Consider the following 16507-nt stretch of genomic DNA (forward strand, 5'->3'; position numbering starts at 1 on the left):
AGTTAAGTAGAAAGATACTCTATTTACTAGAGCCTCTAAGAAGAATACTTATTAAACTGAGTAGTTTCTAGCCTCTAGTTTAATTAGCTATTTACTTACTTAGTTATATCTAATATATCTTTCACTTAACCTTTAAGTTTAATACTTTATCTTTTAATTAAAGAAACTTTAACTATAGTATTAAGTATTATAGGAGTTATTTCTATAGGTTAATTTCTTTATATAACTATTAAAATTGACTAGTAATTAAATAATTAATATATTTTAAGAATCTAAACCTTGAGAAAACGGGCATGTTGCCACTCCTCTTGCCTTAATAACACTTAATGCTGTTACCATTTCTTCCGCGCCCTTTCCCTTTTGCGGATCAGGGCCAATAGTCATCAAGTCGTATCCTTGGGGTTGGTATTTTTCCTTGGACCAACTGGGCACTTTGCCACCGAAAGTTCTCAGCAGGAGTGCAACAGGACCCCATGACGCCCAGAAGCTTGGCTTTACATACCAAGGTTGAAAGCTAAGTTGGTCGAAGTTGAAAAGAGTAGTGCCTGGGTTTGGCTGGCTGGCAACGAGCTTGATAGGGTGAGAGCGTGGTAGAGCCATGTATCGCAAGTATGTAATCCGAAAAATGCGGATAAGCTTGATGAGTGCACTGAGAACAAATCCAGGGCGCTCAAGACTAGTAGTAGGCATTTCCTTTAGGTCTTGTACACACACTTGAGAACAGTTCTTCTTAGGGAGATTGACTTACCAGAGACTCGCCCGCATAGTGTCATCCAAACTTTCGGCCAAAATCTTTCGGATAGTGGCTGTCACGAATTTTGGCATCTTAGAAACAGCCGAATCAACATATACTCGAACGTACTGATCGTTAGTAGTAGTTGGTTGAGCGACTTCCTGCTCATACTGGTGTGTCCAGGTATTCAGCTCCTGGGCGAATTCAAGGCCGCTATTCCATCCCTCCTTGCTATGAGGAAGAGGATCAAATGGAATTTCCATATCGTCACCTAGATTCTTATGAAAGACACCGATTGCACATTTTTCGACATCAGTTAATTGCCTCCATTCCTCCCTTTGAATCACCTCGAATATTTCTCCAAGCCCATCACCAAGAGTGTGTAATAGATCTAGATCTGTGATCTTATTGGCGCGACGGTAGCGAGCGTGGCTAATGGTTTTAATAACTTATACTATCTTGGCGACTCTGGAAGTGGGTAACGAGGTCACGTACAGATAGTTCATTCGTGCGACGGCGGTGGCATAACGATCGGAGTCTCGAAGTTGAGACTGTGCTTCGCGAAGAAGAATTTGGGTATCGATGGCTCGCTTTCCTGCGTTTCTTTTGTTGTTCTGACCTGTCACGGCAAACAACTTAGACATGGTTGGTATACCGCCGGCCTAGTTTATAGTTAATCCCAAGGATGTCAATTTCACAGGGCAAGGTACTTCTTTCTTACCTTGAGCAAAGCCATCTTGCGAGCTTTTTCAAAGGCGTATGGGAACTCCAGCAGCTGCAGTTGGGTAATGATATTATAGGCTTCTTTTGCCGTCATACTTGATAGAGGTCTTTTGCCGCTAGCAAATGAAGCCTCAATCTGTGCTTTGCGACGGTATCGTAGGGCTTGTACTAGTACAGAATAGCACACGGCCAGTAATATAGCCATAAAGTGGATATAATTACTGCTATCAGTGATCCACGCTGATGCCTGAGCCATTATTTTTAGACTTGGTATAATTCTGTTTAGAAATCAAAGATATAAGAAAATAAGAACGATTTAGTCTAAATATCTTCTAGGCAATATCTTTCCTTATACTTATCCTTTTTACCTCGACAGGTTAATAGCCTTAGCATCCTTACAAAGCCCTGCTAGCTTATCTTCTTAGCGTTCCACTTATTACAAGCCTCGGTTCTTTGTGGGTCTACTATCTACTCTAATCTAAAACAGGAATAGGTTGCGACATATCACACACACATGATAATTATGTAAATACTTACTGTAATTGACCGAGGTTAAAGCTATGCTCTTATTCTTATTTGTCCGGAACCTACCTTGCCAAAGGTATATTAATCTAAATGCATTTTACTATAACCGGTGGCAACAGAGTTAAGAGCTATATATTTAACTTACTAATTAACTGTCCTATAATTAATTATAGGTTCGAACGTGTTGCCACCCCAATCGCTGTCGACTTGGCCGTCCATTGTTTGAGATTGTGTCTCCCTAACAGGCTGACCGACTTCAGTCTTTGGATAGCAATATCCGGGGTATTCAACAATCATGGGGATTGGTGTACTGTCAATCCAGCCCTTTTTATTTGGCGAACTAGGAGCTATAGTCCGTCGGTTGACCAAGGCGTAGAACATCAAGATGGCTCGATGAAGATCCTCCGTCGAGTACAAACCGCCAACTGTTTTGTCCGTTCCACCCCCGACGATTCCAGGAGTCGGAAAACGGTGTCGGTACTGAGTCCTATCTCGTGAGTAGACGCGGTCGGACTTCCAATCTTGGGGAGCGACTAGAAGGTTCTGCACAGCTTGAGCGAGTACAAATGCCTTGGGATGCAATGCGTTTGGTGGCGGAGGTGGGAAAGACCTTGACGGAATATGGCGATTCTGGACCGGTAGGGAGGTTGGTTAGGTACAATGCTTGAAAATTTGATCGATGAAATCACGGACGCATGGTACGCCTTTAGGACTGCAGTTGGACTTGGTTTGCTGAATTTCGCGAAAGGGAAGTCATGTGGTGAGGCATTGTAGAAGTCGTGCTTCTTGATAAAGTTCTGGAATTCCAGATCGTCCCCCACAGCCTCATCATCAGTCTTCTAAACTAGTGAACAAGGCCAGTCGCCACGTAGAATGTTGTCGGAAACATGTTGTTCACCGGATAAGAGAAGGGCAGCTTCATGGCCAACATCTGGCACTTGTCGAAGGGGCAAGTTTGATGTCGATAAGAAGCAATATATTGTTCCACTTACAGATTACATCAATATATGCAGCCATCTCCTTGAAATTGGTGAAACCACAATATTGAGCTATGTTATCCCGCTGCTCTGATACCACCGGCCAACAGGCGTTTATCAAGACGCCGATGTCTCTTTGAGATACCACGTCCTCTAGAACAGGAACCGGAACGGAAGGTCCTGGTTGTGGTGAACGTGAGAAAAGGCGGTGTAATCGTAGTACCATGTTGGCAAACTGCGACTAACGAATTCACCAGTATCATTGAAGAGACGCCTTACGCTCAGGAAGTTGTGATACGGTGCTTCAAACTCTTTTTCGTGGTTGTGGAGTCTTGAAGCCATTTTCATGATAGCCAGTGTTTGTTGAAGGTTCGATAAAAGTACTGAGATTGAAAGTTCCGTAGAACACTGGTCGAATGAATGCCAAACCCGAGCCTTCAGCTTGTGCTGAACGATGGGTTGGTGATGAACACGGCAGGCTACACCAGGTGAGCTGTCTCACACAATGGCCAAACACAAGCCAGTTGGATTATGTGGGTGACAGGTATCAGCGGGCCAGCAAGGACAGATGATGATGAAGAAAGAAGAAGGAAGAGAAGAGGGAACATGGGAGAAGAGAGATTATATAGTCTGAAAGCACGAGGATCAGCCGTAAGCCCTGAGCGATTGCAATTTTAATCAATATCCTCAATTGTTTATTAAGATGTTCTTCGAGATACTAATGTGTGTTGAAGGTCAAGGGTATCACGTGATCAAGAACTAGAATCTGCTCTTCAATTGCATTTGTTCGCTGATCTTCGCTATTCCATAATAGAGAGACCCACTGATATCTATTCTCAGTCTCCACTTTAAGTTTCCAAATAGTAAGATGCGAATCTCTCGTCATTCATAATTATCACTTATACTACTCTCTTTTTAATAACAACTTGTAGACTTTCTGACAATACTGCTGCAACCCACTCTTTACGTTCTGGAAGAGAAACTGCATTCCACGTTTCGTTATCAACGATAGGCTGCGATACGTTTCGCGGCTCAAAACGAAAGTTGCGGACAAATTGAGATATAGAAACATATAGCTCCAGGTGCGAGAAACTAAAGTTCGTTACTACTAGCACAACATAGTTTTGGAGCTTGACTCACTGGGCTCCCAAGCAGATATTGGCTCCTCGTGAAAATGGTATGTAAAAGCGATCACGAAGGCTATCTTGGATCAAAGACTTTCCGTCCTGAGACAACCATCGATACGGATTGTAAAGCTTGGGACTTGGATATGCCCCCGTGTCGTGGAGATACCAGATAGGCGAGGATGTGAGCACCGTCTACAACCACTTTGGTTAGTAACATTTTCTTGTATAGGGGAATTAGTGATACTCGCCCCTTCTGGGATAAAGGTACCATGTAACTCAATTCCTCCAGGCGGTACAATCCTAGGAAGCATGGCTGCTGCAGCACCAGCCCACCGAATACCCTCTTTGACACAAGCCTGCAGGCGAGGAATATTCTCGAGTGAAGTCATGTCTGTTGCAAAGGAGACATGGGCCAGATCTTGATACAAGGCATCTTGGTAACTGGGGTTGTGTGCCAGAGCCCAGATGATATGGGCAAGCGTTGCCGAAGTGGTGTCAGTCCCGGGACCAAGATTCTCACCTGCCTCGGACAAGGCGGTTTCGGCGTGTAGACCAGCATTGCACAAAGTTTGTATGAGATTCGGAGAGTTGACACTAGGCTGGCCAGATTGAAAGCTAGCCGAGAGAGCGGCTTGCCATGAATTTCGAGCCCACTAGATGCATTAATTCTGACTGACATTGAACCTTGGAATGTTGAACTTACGTTTTGGAAGTCAGTGAGGCCTTGAGAATATTGAGTTCGGAAACCCGTCAAGCCATAGAGACTTTCCCCAACCTTCTCCCATAATTCACATAAGAGAGGGAAGTTAGTGAGCTAAGAAAGGATGGGTAGTATCAGTATTTGTAGGGGACATTATCGTTTAAACACTCACCACAGGCATCCATGTAGCCTTCTCATCGTTCTTCTCAACCATTGCTAGCTGCTTCCCACCAGCCCAAGAGTCAATAGCGTTGATAGATGTTCCAAAGGAGAAGTCAGCTATGCTGAAGATTAGCAATAAATCGAGTGTAGGATGCTAAAGAGTTCCTACACATTATATCTGCTTCAAGAGCTCGTGATGCAACGCCCAAATCCACGACAGAATCTCCATCTCGAATCTTGTGGACAAATCTCTCAACATGGTGAGAGATCAATTTCTCCAGCTGGGGTACCTTACTCCGACTAAAGAGTTGAGACATGATCCTTCTACGCTTCGCATGCTCTACTGGATCTCTGTTACGCATTAGTCCAAAGACGAAAAGCATCTGGAACCGTTTCAAACTTACGTTATAGAGAACAGAGCCGGATGACCGCCTTGCACAAACTCACCATAGACTCTTGGATCTTTCTTGAACTTGCTTCCAACTTTATGCACCGTTTCATATGTATCTCGCGAGTAGAAGGATACTTCATTTGAGCCAATACGGATCAGAGGGCCTGGTAGTGTCAGGGTCTGGTTTTGAGATTATTACACTTTACCTACCGAGTTTTTTATGTAATTTGGGTAGACTGAGAGTAATTGTTCCATTGTATTCTTGTGGAAATTTCCAGGCAAGATTTGAGAAAGCTGCACCAAAGCCTGCGTTTGGAATCTTGGAAAGAGGGGACGTATATTCTGATATAAAACGCTACCAAATTGGTCAGCTTGTACAACCAAAAAAAGAAGTATTCATACATATATAATGAATGCGACAACAAATGCTGCACCAAGTTCAATGAAAGGTAAAGTCATCATTGAATGCGTTACCGTATTGTTGAATTGATGCCGGGGATCATGTCAATTTTGTTCAACCTCGGGATTGAGCAATACATATACCAATCACGTAATTCTTTGACAGGAACGCTAGATTTGTCTATAAATGGATTTTCAGCCGTCAAGGTGGGTTTTAATCATATTGGTGTCGGGTATAAAATCCCATTCTGGTCATTATCTGTCTCGATTGTTGTCACACAATTATAAAGCCGATGACGTGCTTTGGTGTTGCTATTACATCGGCAAGATAAAAGTGTAAACCGTTACGGGCTAGTATCTCAAATTAGTCCCTAGAAGCGAATACTAGTCTAGTCTATACGCCGGAATTGGCCTAATATATAAAGCACAAAGTAACTTTCTGGCCGCACAGATTATTCCCACATCATTATTCTTCCATTATCTCCGAAGCCGCACTGAAGCCGCATCAAACAAGAAGAAAACGGCCACAATGTCGACAACACCGGACGACAGAAACGGCGAAACAGGCGGGAAGGCCAATATTAAGGATACGACCGACAACGTGTCTGACAATATCGTTCTTGTTTGTTCTCCAGTCAATATCCCAAGTGTGAGACTAGAAGCTGACGCAAAGATCTAAGGAAAATCTAGGATACAAACCTGTAATAATAAGAGTTTTCCTTCTTTGAGCGAAAGCTAATTCGTCACAGGTTTTACAACGTAGCTTTAACCAGTTTCACAACTTTGCCACAACTTTTGGTCAGATCTTTCACTTGTGCATACCGGAGCTACAGAGACTAACCAGTATTTAGCCGCACTTTATTTCATTGGTGGCGTAAGAGTCACCTTTTCAACTGGTATTGCAGCTGGTGGTAACTTGGCATATTGGTGAGTTCTGCACCAGACAAAATATCAACGTGGGCTAATAACTTTCAAAAGGACGAGCTATATCATCACTTGTGTCTTCACATTCATTACCGCTGCTGTAATAGCCGAGACATGCTCGTCTTTACCTTTGGCTGGTTCAATCTACCTCTGGGCAGCTGAAGCCGGTGGTCCTCGCTTCGGTCGACTCTTTGGCTTTGTTGTGGCTTGGTGGTCTACCACTGCTTGGACTACCTTCTGTGCCAGTGAGTTCAGCGTTCTTCTCATGAATTTGATGTATTCAGTGTTTCTAACCGCATTTTGATATCTAGGTAATACACAAGCTGCTGTCAACTACATGCTCTCAGTATATACTACCCTCATAGATATTATGTTTCGATCAGGCTAACGTATACTAGGAAATAGTTGTGTTTGGCACAGACTTTCCGTCGGACTCATCCAGCGTTAAATTCCGCGCCGTGCAATGGATCCTCACCGAAATTATGCTTGCTCTAGCCTGTATCTGGAATTTGCTTCCTCGTGAGTCTCTATGTCGACTGCATGCCACTTGTCTAATGTCAATAGCCCGGTACTTCAAGTGGATCTTCACTCTATCTAGCAGTGTTGTCGTTCTTGACTTTGTTCTTAACCTAATTTGGCTCCCTATTGCCACAAGCAAGACTATTGGCTTTCGATCCACACACGATGCTTTTATGACGACTTACAACGGCACCGGTGCTCCTGCTGGATGGAACTGGTGCCTTTCTTACCTAGCCACGGCTGGAATCTTGATTGGTTTTGATGCATCAGGGCATGTTGCCGAAGAGACTAAGAATGCTTCGGTTGCAGCGGCCAGGGGCATCTTTTGGAGTACAGTTGTCAGCGGCATCGGTGGCTTTGCTGTTGTCATCCTGTTCTTATTCTGTGTGGTATTTCAACCTCTCTTCTAAAACTCATGGCGAATCACTGACGAGATAATAGCCCGATGCCGAAACGCTCTTCTCTTACGGGGGGCCACAACCTTTCGTCTCAGTTTATGCTGATATCCTAGGAGATGGTGGGCATATTGTGATGAATATTGTGTGTGTAATGGCGCTATGGTTTGTAAGTCTTCATCCTTGCTATCCGCTTTAGATTCATAGAGCTCACATATTTTCTAGAACACAGCAATTGCTGTTCTCGCAGCTTCTCGTCTGGTATTCGCCGTGGCACGAGACGGAGTCCTCCCATGGTCTTCCTGGGTTTCCAAGGTAGTAGCAGGGCAGCCTCGAAATGCTGTTCTAGTTGTCTGGGGAGTCTCTTCTATTATAACTTGTACTATACTTCCATCAGCAGTTGCTTTTACTTCCTTGGTATCTGCAGCTGGTGTGCCCTCGGCTGCTGCATACGGACTTATCTGCCTTGCTCGACTAACACTCACGCCCAAGAACTTCCCCAAGCCCGCCTGGAGTTTAGGACGACTGAGCAAGCCTTTTCAGTTTATTGCAGTCTTTTGGAATGGATGGGTTGTCGCTGTTTTATACTCGCCCTACATCTTTCCTGTTACTGCCGAATCTCTTAACTACGCGCCTATTATTATGGCTGGAACTACGATCCTTGCTCTGCTGACTTGGTGGTTTACTCCAGCCGATAAATGGTTGCCCAGCCAAAGGATACAGCGCACTTTAGATGCCGACACTCATGCTCATTGAAGACATGACGAGCCGAAAGAATATTGTAATCTGGGGCCTGGTTTAGTTGCAGTTAGTCTAGGTTAAGGTAGTATCGATCGGCCTGGGACCCAAGCGAAACCAGGCGATTTAACTAAAATTGAGACACTACTAAAACTAGAGCATAGTTTGTGATGACCAGCTATTTGCACCATATTTAGCATATAAACAAGGATTTTAGTATGCCTTGTTTTTCTATCTAGGAAGCAGGGTAAGCCTGTTTTAATAAGGGGATTGCTACCAACGGAGTTATCCCTGCTCGGATTAGCCTCGGGCCGCGCTTATCTTATCAGCTATCTTATCACCGGTCTTATCGCCGGTTGTCTCTTGCAGGGGCATTTCCAACACGTACAGATATGCTTTAAGAATGGCAAAACACGATCTAATTGTATGTCTATGTGCTCTGATTCTTCTACATCTAAAACATCAAACCGCAGCTGTCATTTGACCGCGTAACTCCAATACCGATCCAAACGACTTGTCCAGAATATCCAACCCTTGTTCAATCTCCTCAGCCGTGACAGTGACAGCGGGAGCCAAACGAAAAACTCCACCCATACCGGGTAAATTGACAACATTACAGGACAAACCCAACTCCATTGCCTTGTCAGAGATAGCCTGACCCAAATCAGCACCAGGAGCCTTTGTCTTGGGATCAGCAATAATCTCGATACCCTGTAAAAGGCCTCGGCCTCGGAGATCTCCAATGCACCAATACTTTTGTTGAAGCTTCTCGAGACCAGCGCGGAGTTGTTGACCTCTCTCGTTGGCCTTTTGACAAATGTTGTCACGTTCGACAATCTCAAGAACCTTGTCACCGACGGCAGCGGTAAGAGGATCGTTGAGATGGGTGGTGAGCCAAAGGAAACCAGCCTCCTTGCAGCCACGCTCAATTTCGGCTGTAGTGCTGACGGAGGCGAGGGGAAGACCACAACCCAGAGTTTTGGAGAGGGCCAGAATATCAGGGACTACGCCCTCTTCATGCTCAAAAGCGAACATCTTGCCGGTTCGGCCAACTCCAGTCTGAGCCTCGTCCATGATGATCAACATGTCGCGCTTACGGCATTCGTCTTGCATGCGCTTCAAGTAGCCCGTAGGCAGGTCAAGAATGCCACCGGTGGAAAGAATGGGCTCCATGATAAAGGCGGCAAGGGATCCAACGCTTTGGCGATCAATCAGGGACCAACCAAAGTCCATCTCAGTCTCCCAATCCCAAGATCCATCAGGCTTTCGGAAGGGAGATCGGTAACCGTATGGTGCAGGGAAAGCCAACGATCCTGGCATGGTCGGACCACCCCGTCTGCGACCAGCAGAGTATGTTGCAGAGCCAGAACCCTGAGTCAAACCATGATAACTGGCTGAGAAGGCCACAATCTCGAACTTGCCGGTGTAACACTTGGCGATCTTGATAGCAGCCTCGGTGGACTCGGAGCCAGTGTTTAGGAAGAAGGACTTTTGCAGAGGGCCAGGGAGAAATTTGGCTAATCTCTCAGCAAGATTGATAACGGGATGTGTGATCATGTTGCTGAGAAGATGATCCAATTCTGATACGTAGTGCTTGACAACCTCAACGACCTCTGGGTGAGAGTGACCGAGAAGGGAGCTCATCTGACCAGAAGTAAAGTCGAGAATTTGCTTGCCATTTGTGTCATAGAGTCGCGTTCCCAGGGCTTTCGAGATGATGACAGGCGAAAAGGGAACTCCTGTGGTCATCACATAACTGTCGGCCTTGGACCAGAACTCTGCGGTGGAAGATGCCATAATTGATAAATGAATGGAACGTGTGATGTGTGTTGACTGACATTGAAATCAGAGACAAAGGTTTCTTATTTATATGTTGTAAATTACTGAAGAAACGATAGATACTATTCTCCGCGGGAAACTTGTCTTGCGCTGTTGGAGATATGCAGCGAATACAACAACAATGCAGCCTGATAAGAGGAATTATTTCGGAAACAGCCGGTAAGTATTGGAAACCACATAAAAAATGGCCCAGTAATGTGAATCTTTCCGTGGCAAACGTGCGCGAATATATGTTTCCCTCGGAAAACTTGCGTCCATGCAATTATTTATGGGGTCAGTGGAGTCATGATCATGGTCATGATGGAGTACTGTGGGTTGTAATCATGTGGATAGCTAATGGCAATGTCTAATCTTAATGCTCTATCCGTAGATTAGATATCCATCAACATTTGTTGTTCTCAAGACAGGCCAGCGGTTATCCGAAATGTATGTTTCGAGACACTGATTTATTTCCACTCTGATTGAAATAGTTTAAGCATCAACAAGACATGATTTGCCAACTAGCTATTTTAACGGCAAACAGCTGTTTCCTAATCGAAGCCCTTGTTTTTATAAACGATCATGCTTTACGTCTCGTCATAAATAGATCAACATACTTATAACAATCTCTGATGACAAAGGGGCAACTTTTTGTTACAAAAAATGCAAATGTATACCTTAAAACAAAAGTCAATTCTTACTCCATGTTTTTGAGCTTTTCTCCAAATACAACACGCTCACAATGCGGAAGTTCGATAGCAGCGTAGACGCTGGCAACTTCATGTATGTAAAGAGTATTCTCCCAGGAAAGTAAGGCCAGAAGGGAGAAATGACGTGATGCGTTCACGATAGGAAACCAGACGCGCCTTTCAAGTCGGAAATGACTTGCTCAGATCTGATCTATTTGCGGTGTAAGTCTCACAGCGTCTTGTACTAGTCTAGCAAAGGTAGGTTTTCTATTTTTGATGTAAATCCCCCTTCCATCACTTGGATATTGAATGGGCGAAGACGAGAGCACTCACCTTCCATTTCGAATAGGTAAATATTCTATAGAGTTTCCAGGTAAACAGGCCAATGTACTTTGTCTCTACAAGCTCTCAGATCATAGGGGTTTGCTAAATATGTATTCTTACTACCGAATAATCACGAGTGAGCTGGAGATCTTTAGGTTCTTGAATCGATAGACTTCTTCTTTCCATTTCATTAAGCCATGTATAAGTTGAAGACTCTCCCTAACTTGGTACCGATGGCAATCATTGAGCCCGAAGTATACGTTGATCCCAAGGCATACTCTTTGCTTGGTCTATACTCCGGCGGTAGCCAAAGAACCTTCTCCTCACTTCTCACTATCCAATTACTATCGTCAGAAAGTTGCAATTCTCTTAACACATCGTGTCTAAGATGCCCATCAGGCCCGACGTGATCAAAGAGCACGTCGTAATCGACGAAGCTTCTAGCCAACCTATATTTGTCTGTCCGGCACCAACTTGAGAGTTTTCCTGTGTTTATGTCCCAAGCTTTTATATCTCCCGATGGACACATGCCCACAAGCCGCTTATTATCGAACCATAAAGAAGGAAAGAAGTATCGTCCAATATCTTTAATGCGTGTATGAAGCTTGCATGGTCTTGAAATCTGCCAAATCTCGATGGTGTCCTTGGTCGTAATGGCAATTTGTGATCCATCTGGTGCAAAGGCAATGTCGAGATGGCTCAACAGTGAAAATTCGAAGGTTTGTAGAAGCAGAGCAGTATTAACATCCCATAACTCGATCCTCTCTATCCGATGTTCATGGTGTAATGATGATATAGCAAGAAGCTGACCGTCTCCAGAAATGGCCCACGGGTCGATTGCAACACTGAATGGCCCATCCTCCCTTCGAAACGATTTGACTAGGCGCATTGGATTTGTATTCCAGATCTCAACACGGCGTTCTAGTCCCGTGGCGAAAAATGACCCGTCTTGAGTTGCGATGCGGAACATCAAGTTTGAATCACTGGAGGTATACAAGCACTGCCCCCGCGAAACATTCCAGCTCTTGACCTGATCCTTACAGGCAGATATTACCCTTCTGTTGTCTGATGTTATAGTTAGAAATTCCACAGGATTCGGATGAAAGTCCTCAATATTGGACGATTGCTTGGGGAAAAGGTTCCAAACTCTGACAGTACCGACTTCTGAAACCGTTGAAAGAAACTTCGAATCGGATGAGATTGCCAGATTACCTTCTGCAATCTTATTTATCTCGTGAGATACCCTCCCGCTTTTTAAATTGAATACCACGGCATGGCTCGAGATCGAAACTACTAGCCAATCCTGTGTCAAAGACAACCCACTAATTGACCCTGCGTAGGGGCATTGCAAAGTCCGTAAAAGCTGCTTCGATCCAGTCCGCCAAATCCTGACATACCCATACCACGAAGACAAAGCGAGTAAAGATCCATCCAACGAAAACTCAACGTAGGGGTTAGTGTATTTTTCAGCACCCAACTTGACCCATTTCGGGGCTTTCAACGAACCCCAAGATGAAAGCCAGATTGACTTATCTGCAACACATGCTAGCCAATGGCCTTTCATAGAGAAACATATTACACTATAGTCGTTCCGTATTTGAACTTCGAAGGTGCAATCTCCTGTACCAATGTTGTGAATGTGCAAAAGAGGCTCGTTATGCACTTCGGCAGAAGCCTTCGAGATGGAGCAAAGTCGCGTACCATCGTCCGAAAAAGCGACATTAAGAACCAACCTTCCCTTTAATGCCAGACGATTGATCATTGAATGCGAGTTGAAATCCCAGATCTCGATTCTCTCATCGGTGCCCATAGCGAGTAAATGTCCCTCGCAAAACAGTCCTATAGCAACAGGTTGAGAACCTCCTCTAAAGCCCTTGTCATCTTCCAGTGTCTGCAGACAGATACCAGAGGATACATTCCATATCTTCGCGTCACGATAGAGCCCCCATGAGATCACACGGTTATTGGATAAAAAAGCTAGCTGTATACCAATGGAGTTTTCCCCTATCTCGAAGGCCTGTAAGCTTTGCGGCCAGTCTGAATCAACGGTGGGTAGTCTCATGACTGATGTTGGACAGGGGCGGTCTTTCAAGGGCTGTGGCACGATGCTCGAGCGAGGGGAAAATATTGTTCCCGAGTGGTATAGTTGAAGAGGATATTCGTCGATTGCTGCCCTGAAAAAGCGAACGAACCGAATCGCATCCTGCACAAATCGTAACATCTCGTCTCCCTGTAAGTATGGTTAGCGAAGACAAGTGGTGAATCAGAGAACATAATAATTACGTTGATAATATCGAGCAGTGCTTGTAGAATGTTCATAGATTCGATGACCTTTCCTATCAAGCACAATACCTCAATCCAGTTTAGGAAAAATTCTTTCAAGAACTGATGCTCTTCATCATCGTCTCGTACTTGCTTGCCGGAACCGATGAGATGATGGACCCAATACAGAGACGCATATTCAGTTTCTTTGGTTACATGGTGATTGATTATGGCGGGGTCAATATCCGAACGACATTTACCGGGTGATTCAAGGCCACAAATGTCAATTCTTAGTTCTTTCTGGAGGTGTTTGATACATCTGCTTGCCAACTTGGAATGAGTCAAAGCTTCATCCACTTTCAGCTTCTCGGCTGAGTCGCTGAGAAGAAAGTCCCTGAACGAAAGATGGAATAGCTTGATGGGGCTTCCATCTCGCGAAATTTCGAGAACTGAACGGAGTGGATTGATCTGGGCAATGACATCGTGAGTTTCGACTCCAAGAAGAACAGCAAGAGATGCGATAGATAAAGGACTGGCCAGAAGGATGACTGAGCCGATGATGTAAGTGAACCTATCATGGGTTTCGAGCCGCGCCTCGTGTGGCGGACCGTTTGATATGAGATACAATACTGGATTGTATATCATTTCATAAGCGGAACTGACGTTGCTAGACTTTTCAATGATGAAATCAAGTTTAGAATCTAGACTTCCTGCCCAGTCGGTATCCACGATCATGCGAACAAAGGTTGCAGCGGCGATGAACAACGGAATTGACCTGTTGACAAGGGTTTGAAATCGATCATTACCCGGCCAGTCATCTTTAAGGCACAATGCCTTGTCCGTAAAACATGCATTGTGCTCCAAAAGTAGAATTCTGATATGGTACCTCAGAAATAGTTTGATGTCGCTCTGGATGTCGTCCAATTCGACTCGGTGAAGCACTATTTCTCGGTGGAATTGCTGGCGAGCAAAATATGCTTCAATCTTGAATTCTGGTCGGCTTGTAACAAAAACCTTCAGAACATCGGAACACTTCGTCAAAAGGGCCATTACAGTTTCTTGATCGACTTTAGCGCACTCGTCAAGTGCGTCAACAACCAAAACCACCTGTCGTAGAAACTCTTTATCTTGAACTTTGTCGAGCGGTTCCTGGATAAGCCTTCTCCATTGTTCATGCATAGAACCCGTCAATGGGGAGAGGTCTTCCTGGGCTGCATCAATGATGTGTTGGCGTACTGGTGGGATATTAAGAGCAAGCTGGTATGCAATGATGGGAAATATCGATCGCCCACCCGCTCGACTGCCAGCACTTTTCTTGAAGAAGAAACAACCTCCCAGTGATTGACCCTTCAAATCACGAGCGACCGTGCGCGAAATGGTGCTCTTTCCCGTACCGGCTAGTCCTGGCAACCAACATATAGTTGGGCTTCCAGCATCTTCAGTCCAATCGTAGATCTCACGAAGAACTTTTTGTCGAGTACCAGGAAGGCATAAGGAGTCTTCTGGGTGTTGAATATGATCAAATGCATCTTTCGGGTCAAGTAGAAGGTTTTTGAGTTTTGACCTTGCCTCTTGCTCCAATCTTTGACTAACAGTATGCGTTAGCTTTGAAACGAACATAAATTGTGAAGGCCAATAAGGTGCGAAGTACATACATGGAACCCTCCCTCATGGTGATGATGAGCTTGTGCAAGTCCTTAAGTAATTCTCGGCTTTGGGAATTTTGATACATCTCGCATGATAAGCCAGCATCATGGAGCTGGACTTTGACTTTATAGAGATCCTTCAAGTATCCCGAGAAGTCTTCCAAGCGAAAGACATCAGTTAGAGCTTTTGCACCAGCTTCTTGGCGGCGGATAGCGAAGGCAAGAAACCTGATACATTGCGAGAGAGCATCAACAATAGCGTCACGTAAACGTTTAACTGCAGACAGACGCTTAGGGACCGCTGTGGTCAGGTGAAGTTCATGATAAACACAACATTCAAACATCAGGATAAGTATTTCGGCGATGCCTTCGACAATCTTGCCTCTGATCTCTTCGCCAGCAGTGATGTTCTGTCAACAATTAGTATATCCAACGTAAAGAGAAGACAATACAAATGAGGGGAGATACCAGTAGAACAAATCGCACAGCAGCCCAAGGCAGCGCAGCAGGATTCGGATTAGCGCTAACGGCGATATCCCCGACAATTGCAAAGCGATTGAGATGAGGAACGACCTTGCCAATAGTATCGGCTATTTTACCTCTAATACCAACACGCTTCATCTCCCCTTCAAGTGCTTTGATGATCTTTACCAGTTCCACTTCCGAATTTGCCGTATCGATCTTTTTTTGAGTTTTTAAAACCTCACTCAGATTAACACCGTCTTGAGAGGCTTCAAATTTGTCCATCGCTTCTTTCCAGAGCTTCTGGAGCTCTTTTTGTTGTTCTCGGAGCGCATCATAGCTGTCGGACGGTTTAGAATTGATTGCACTATCTTGGGATTCGATGGCAGGTTGTATGGATGTTTCATCGTTCGGTTGAGGAATCGAGACTGGCGCTGTGTTTTCCGTAGGCTCGGTCCTCCGAGATATCTGGTCGGGTGGCAGGCCAGCTGATGCTCTGCCTACGGTGACGAGTCAGCCTTGATTCCTAATTGTAGTATTGAAAGTGTGTCGAACATGTTGACGTACCTTGAGGTATCGCTACATTCCTTAGTGGAATGTCTTCAGACTCCGTGACTGCCGCCGTGGAGCTTCCAGCGGCTACGCAACATAGCCCATGGCACCCGAGGCGGCTCCGCCAGGATGGCGTACCCGCTTCGGACATGGTTATGAGCGTCTCGGTTCGGTTTAAATTGACCACCAACTTATCGATAGTGGGAGATGGAGTCAACTAGTTTGTAAAAGGCAGGTTGACGATGAGGAGACGAAGAAAAGTGTAGGAGAAAGTTGGACGAGCTGGTTCTGTCAGCTGAAAAATATGGTTGAATGTGATTGGCTCAGGTTGAGTAAACGCCCCGAGACAAAACATGGAATATTGCCTGATTGCGAGTGACCAATCACAGCGGGAACAAGTAGATAGAGCCAACATATTTAATTCAGTGGCCCTAAGCAGTG

The 16507-nt window shown here is 44.9% G+C and overlaps 5 protein-coding genes across 5 annotated transcripts; 1 reads left to right on the forward strand and 4 right to left on the reverse strand.

Moving 5' to 3' along the window:
• Positions 1-264: 264 nt before the first annotated feature.
• On the reverse strand, positions 265-1712 carry FSST1_010314 (uncharacterized protein; the record flags this gene model as incomplete). The annotated part of the gene is made up of 4 exons (XM_083233333.1): positions 265-676; positions 749-1165; positions 1229-1395; positions 1455-1712. The coding sequence occupies 4 exons, from the start codon at positions 1710-1712 to the stop codon at positions 265-267; spliced, it is 1254 nt and encodes a 417-aa protein (XP_083080010.1).
• A 2145-nt stretch (positions 1713-3857) lies between these two features.
• Positions 3858-5797, reverse strand: FSST1_010315 (cytochrome P450; the record flags this gene model as incomplete). Its single annotated transcript, XM_083233334.1, has 9 exons — positions 3858-4050; positions 4099-4277; positions 4334-4738; positions 4789-4899; positions 4958-5064; positions 5117-5298; positions 5352-5502; positions 5549-5693; positions 5741-5797. 9 exons carry the CDS (start codon positions 5795-5797, stop codon positions 3858-3860), a joined length of 1530 nt encoding a protein of 509 aa, XP_083080011.1.
• Positions 5798-6266: 469 nt separating this feature from the next.
• Positions 6267-8331, forward strand: FSST1_010316 (amino acid/polyamine transporter I; the record flags this gene model as incomplete). Its single annotated transcript, XM_083233335.1, has 8 exons — positions 6267-6386; positions 6487-6535; positions 6589-6664; positions 6716-6906; positions 7067-7180; positions 7226-7569; positions 7622-7744; positions 7801-8331. 8 exons carry the CDS (start codon positions 6267-6269, stop codon positions 8329-8331), a joined length of 1548 nt encoding a protein of 515 aa, XP_083080012.1.
• A 444-nt stretch (positions 8332-8775) lies between these two features.
• FSST1_010317 (pyridoxal phosphate-dependent transferase) lies at positions 8776-10110 on the reverse strand (the record flags this gene model as incomplete). Its single annotated transcript, XM_083233336.1, has 1 exon — positions 8776-10110. One exon carries the CDS (start codon positions 10108-10110, stop codon positions 8776-8778), a length of 1335 nt encoding a protein of 444 aa, XP_083080013.1.
• Positions 10111-11334: 1224 nt separating this feature from the next.
• Positions 11335-16217, reverse strand: FSST1_010318 (uncharacterized protein; the record flags this gene model as incomplete). The annotated part of the gene is made up of 5 exons (XM_083233337.1): positions 11335-13374; positions 13428-14994; positions 15062-15462; positions 15521-16014; positions 16082-16217. The coding sequence occupies 5 exons, from the start codon at positions 16215-16217 to the stop codon at positions 11335-11337; spliced, it is 4638 nt and encodes a 1545-aa protein (XP_083080014.1).
• Positions 16218-16507: the final 290 nt, after the last annotated feature.

Source organism: Fusarium sambucinum, chromosome III, assembly GCF_050947815.1.
Source record: "Fusarium sambucinum isolate potato_lamoka chromosome III, whole genome shotgun sequence".
Taxonomy (NCBI): Eukaryota; Fungi; Ascomycota; class Sordariomycetes; order Hypocreales; family Nectriaceae; genus Fusarium; species Fusarium sambucinum.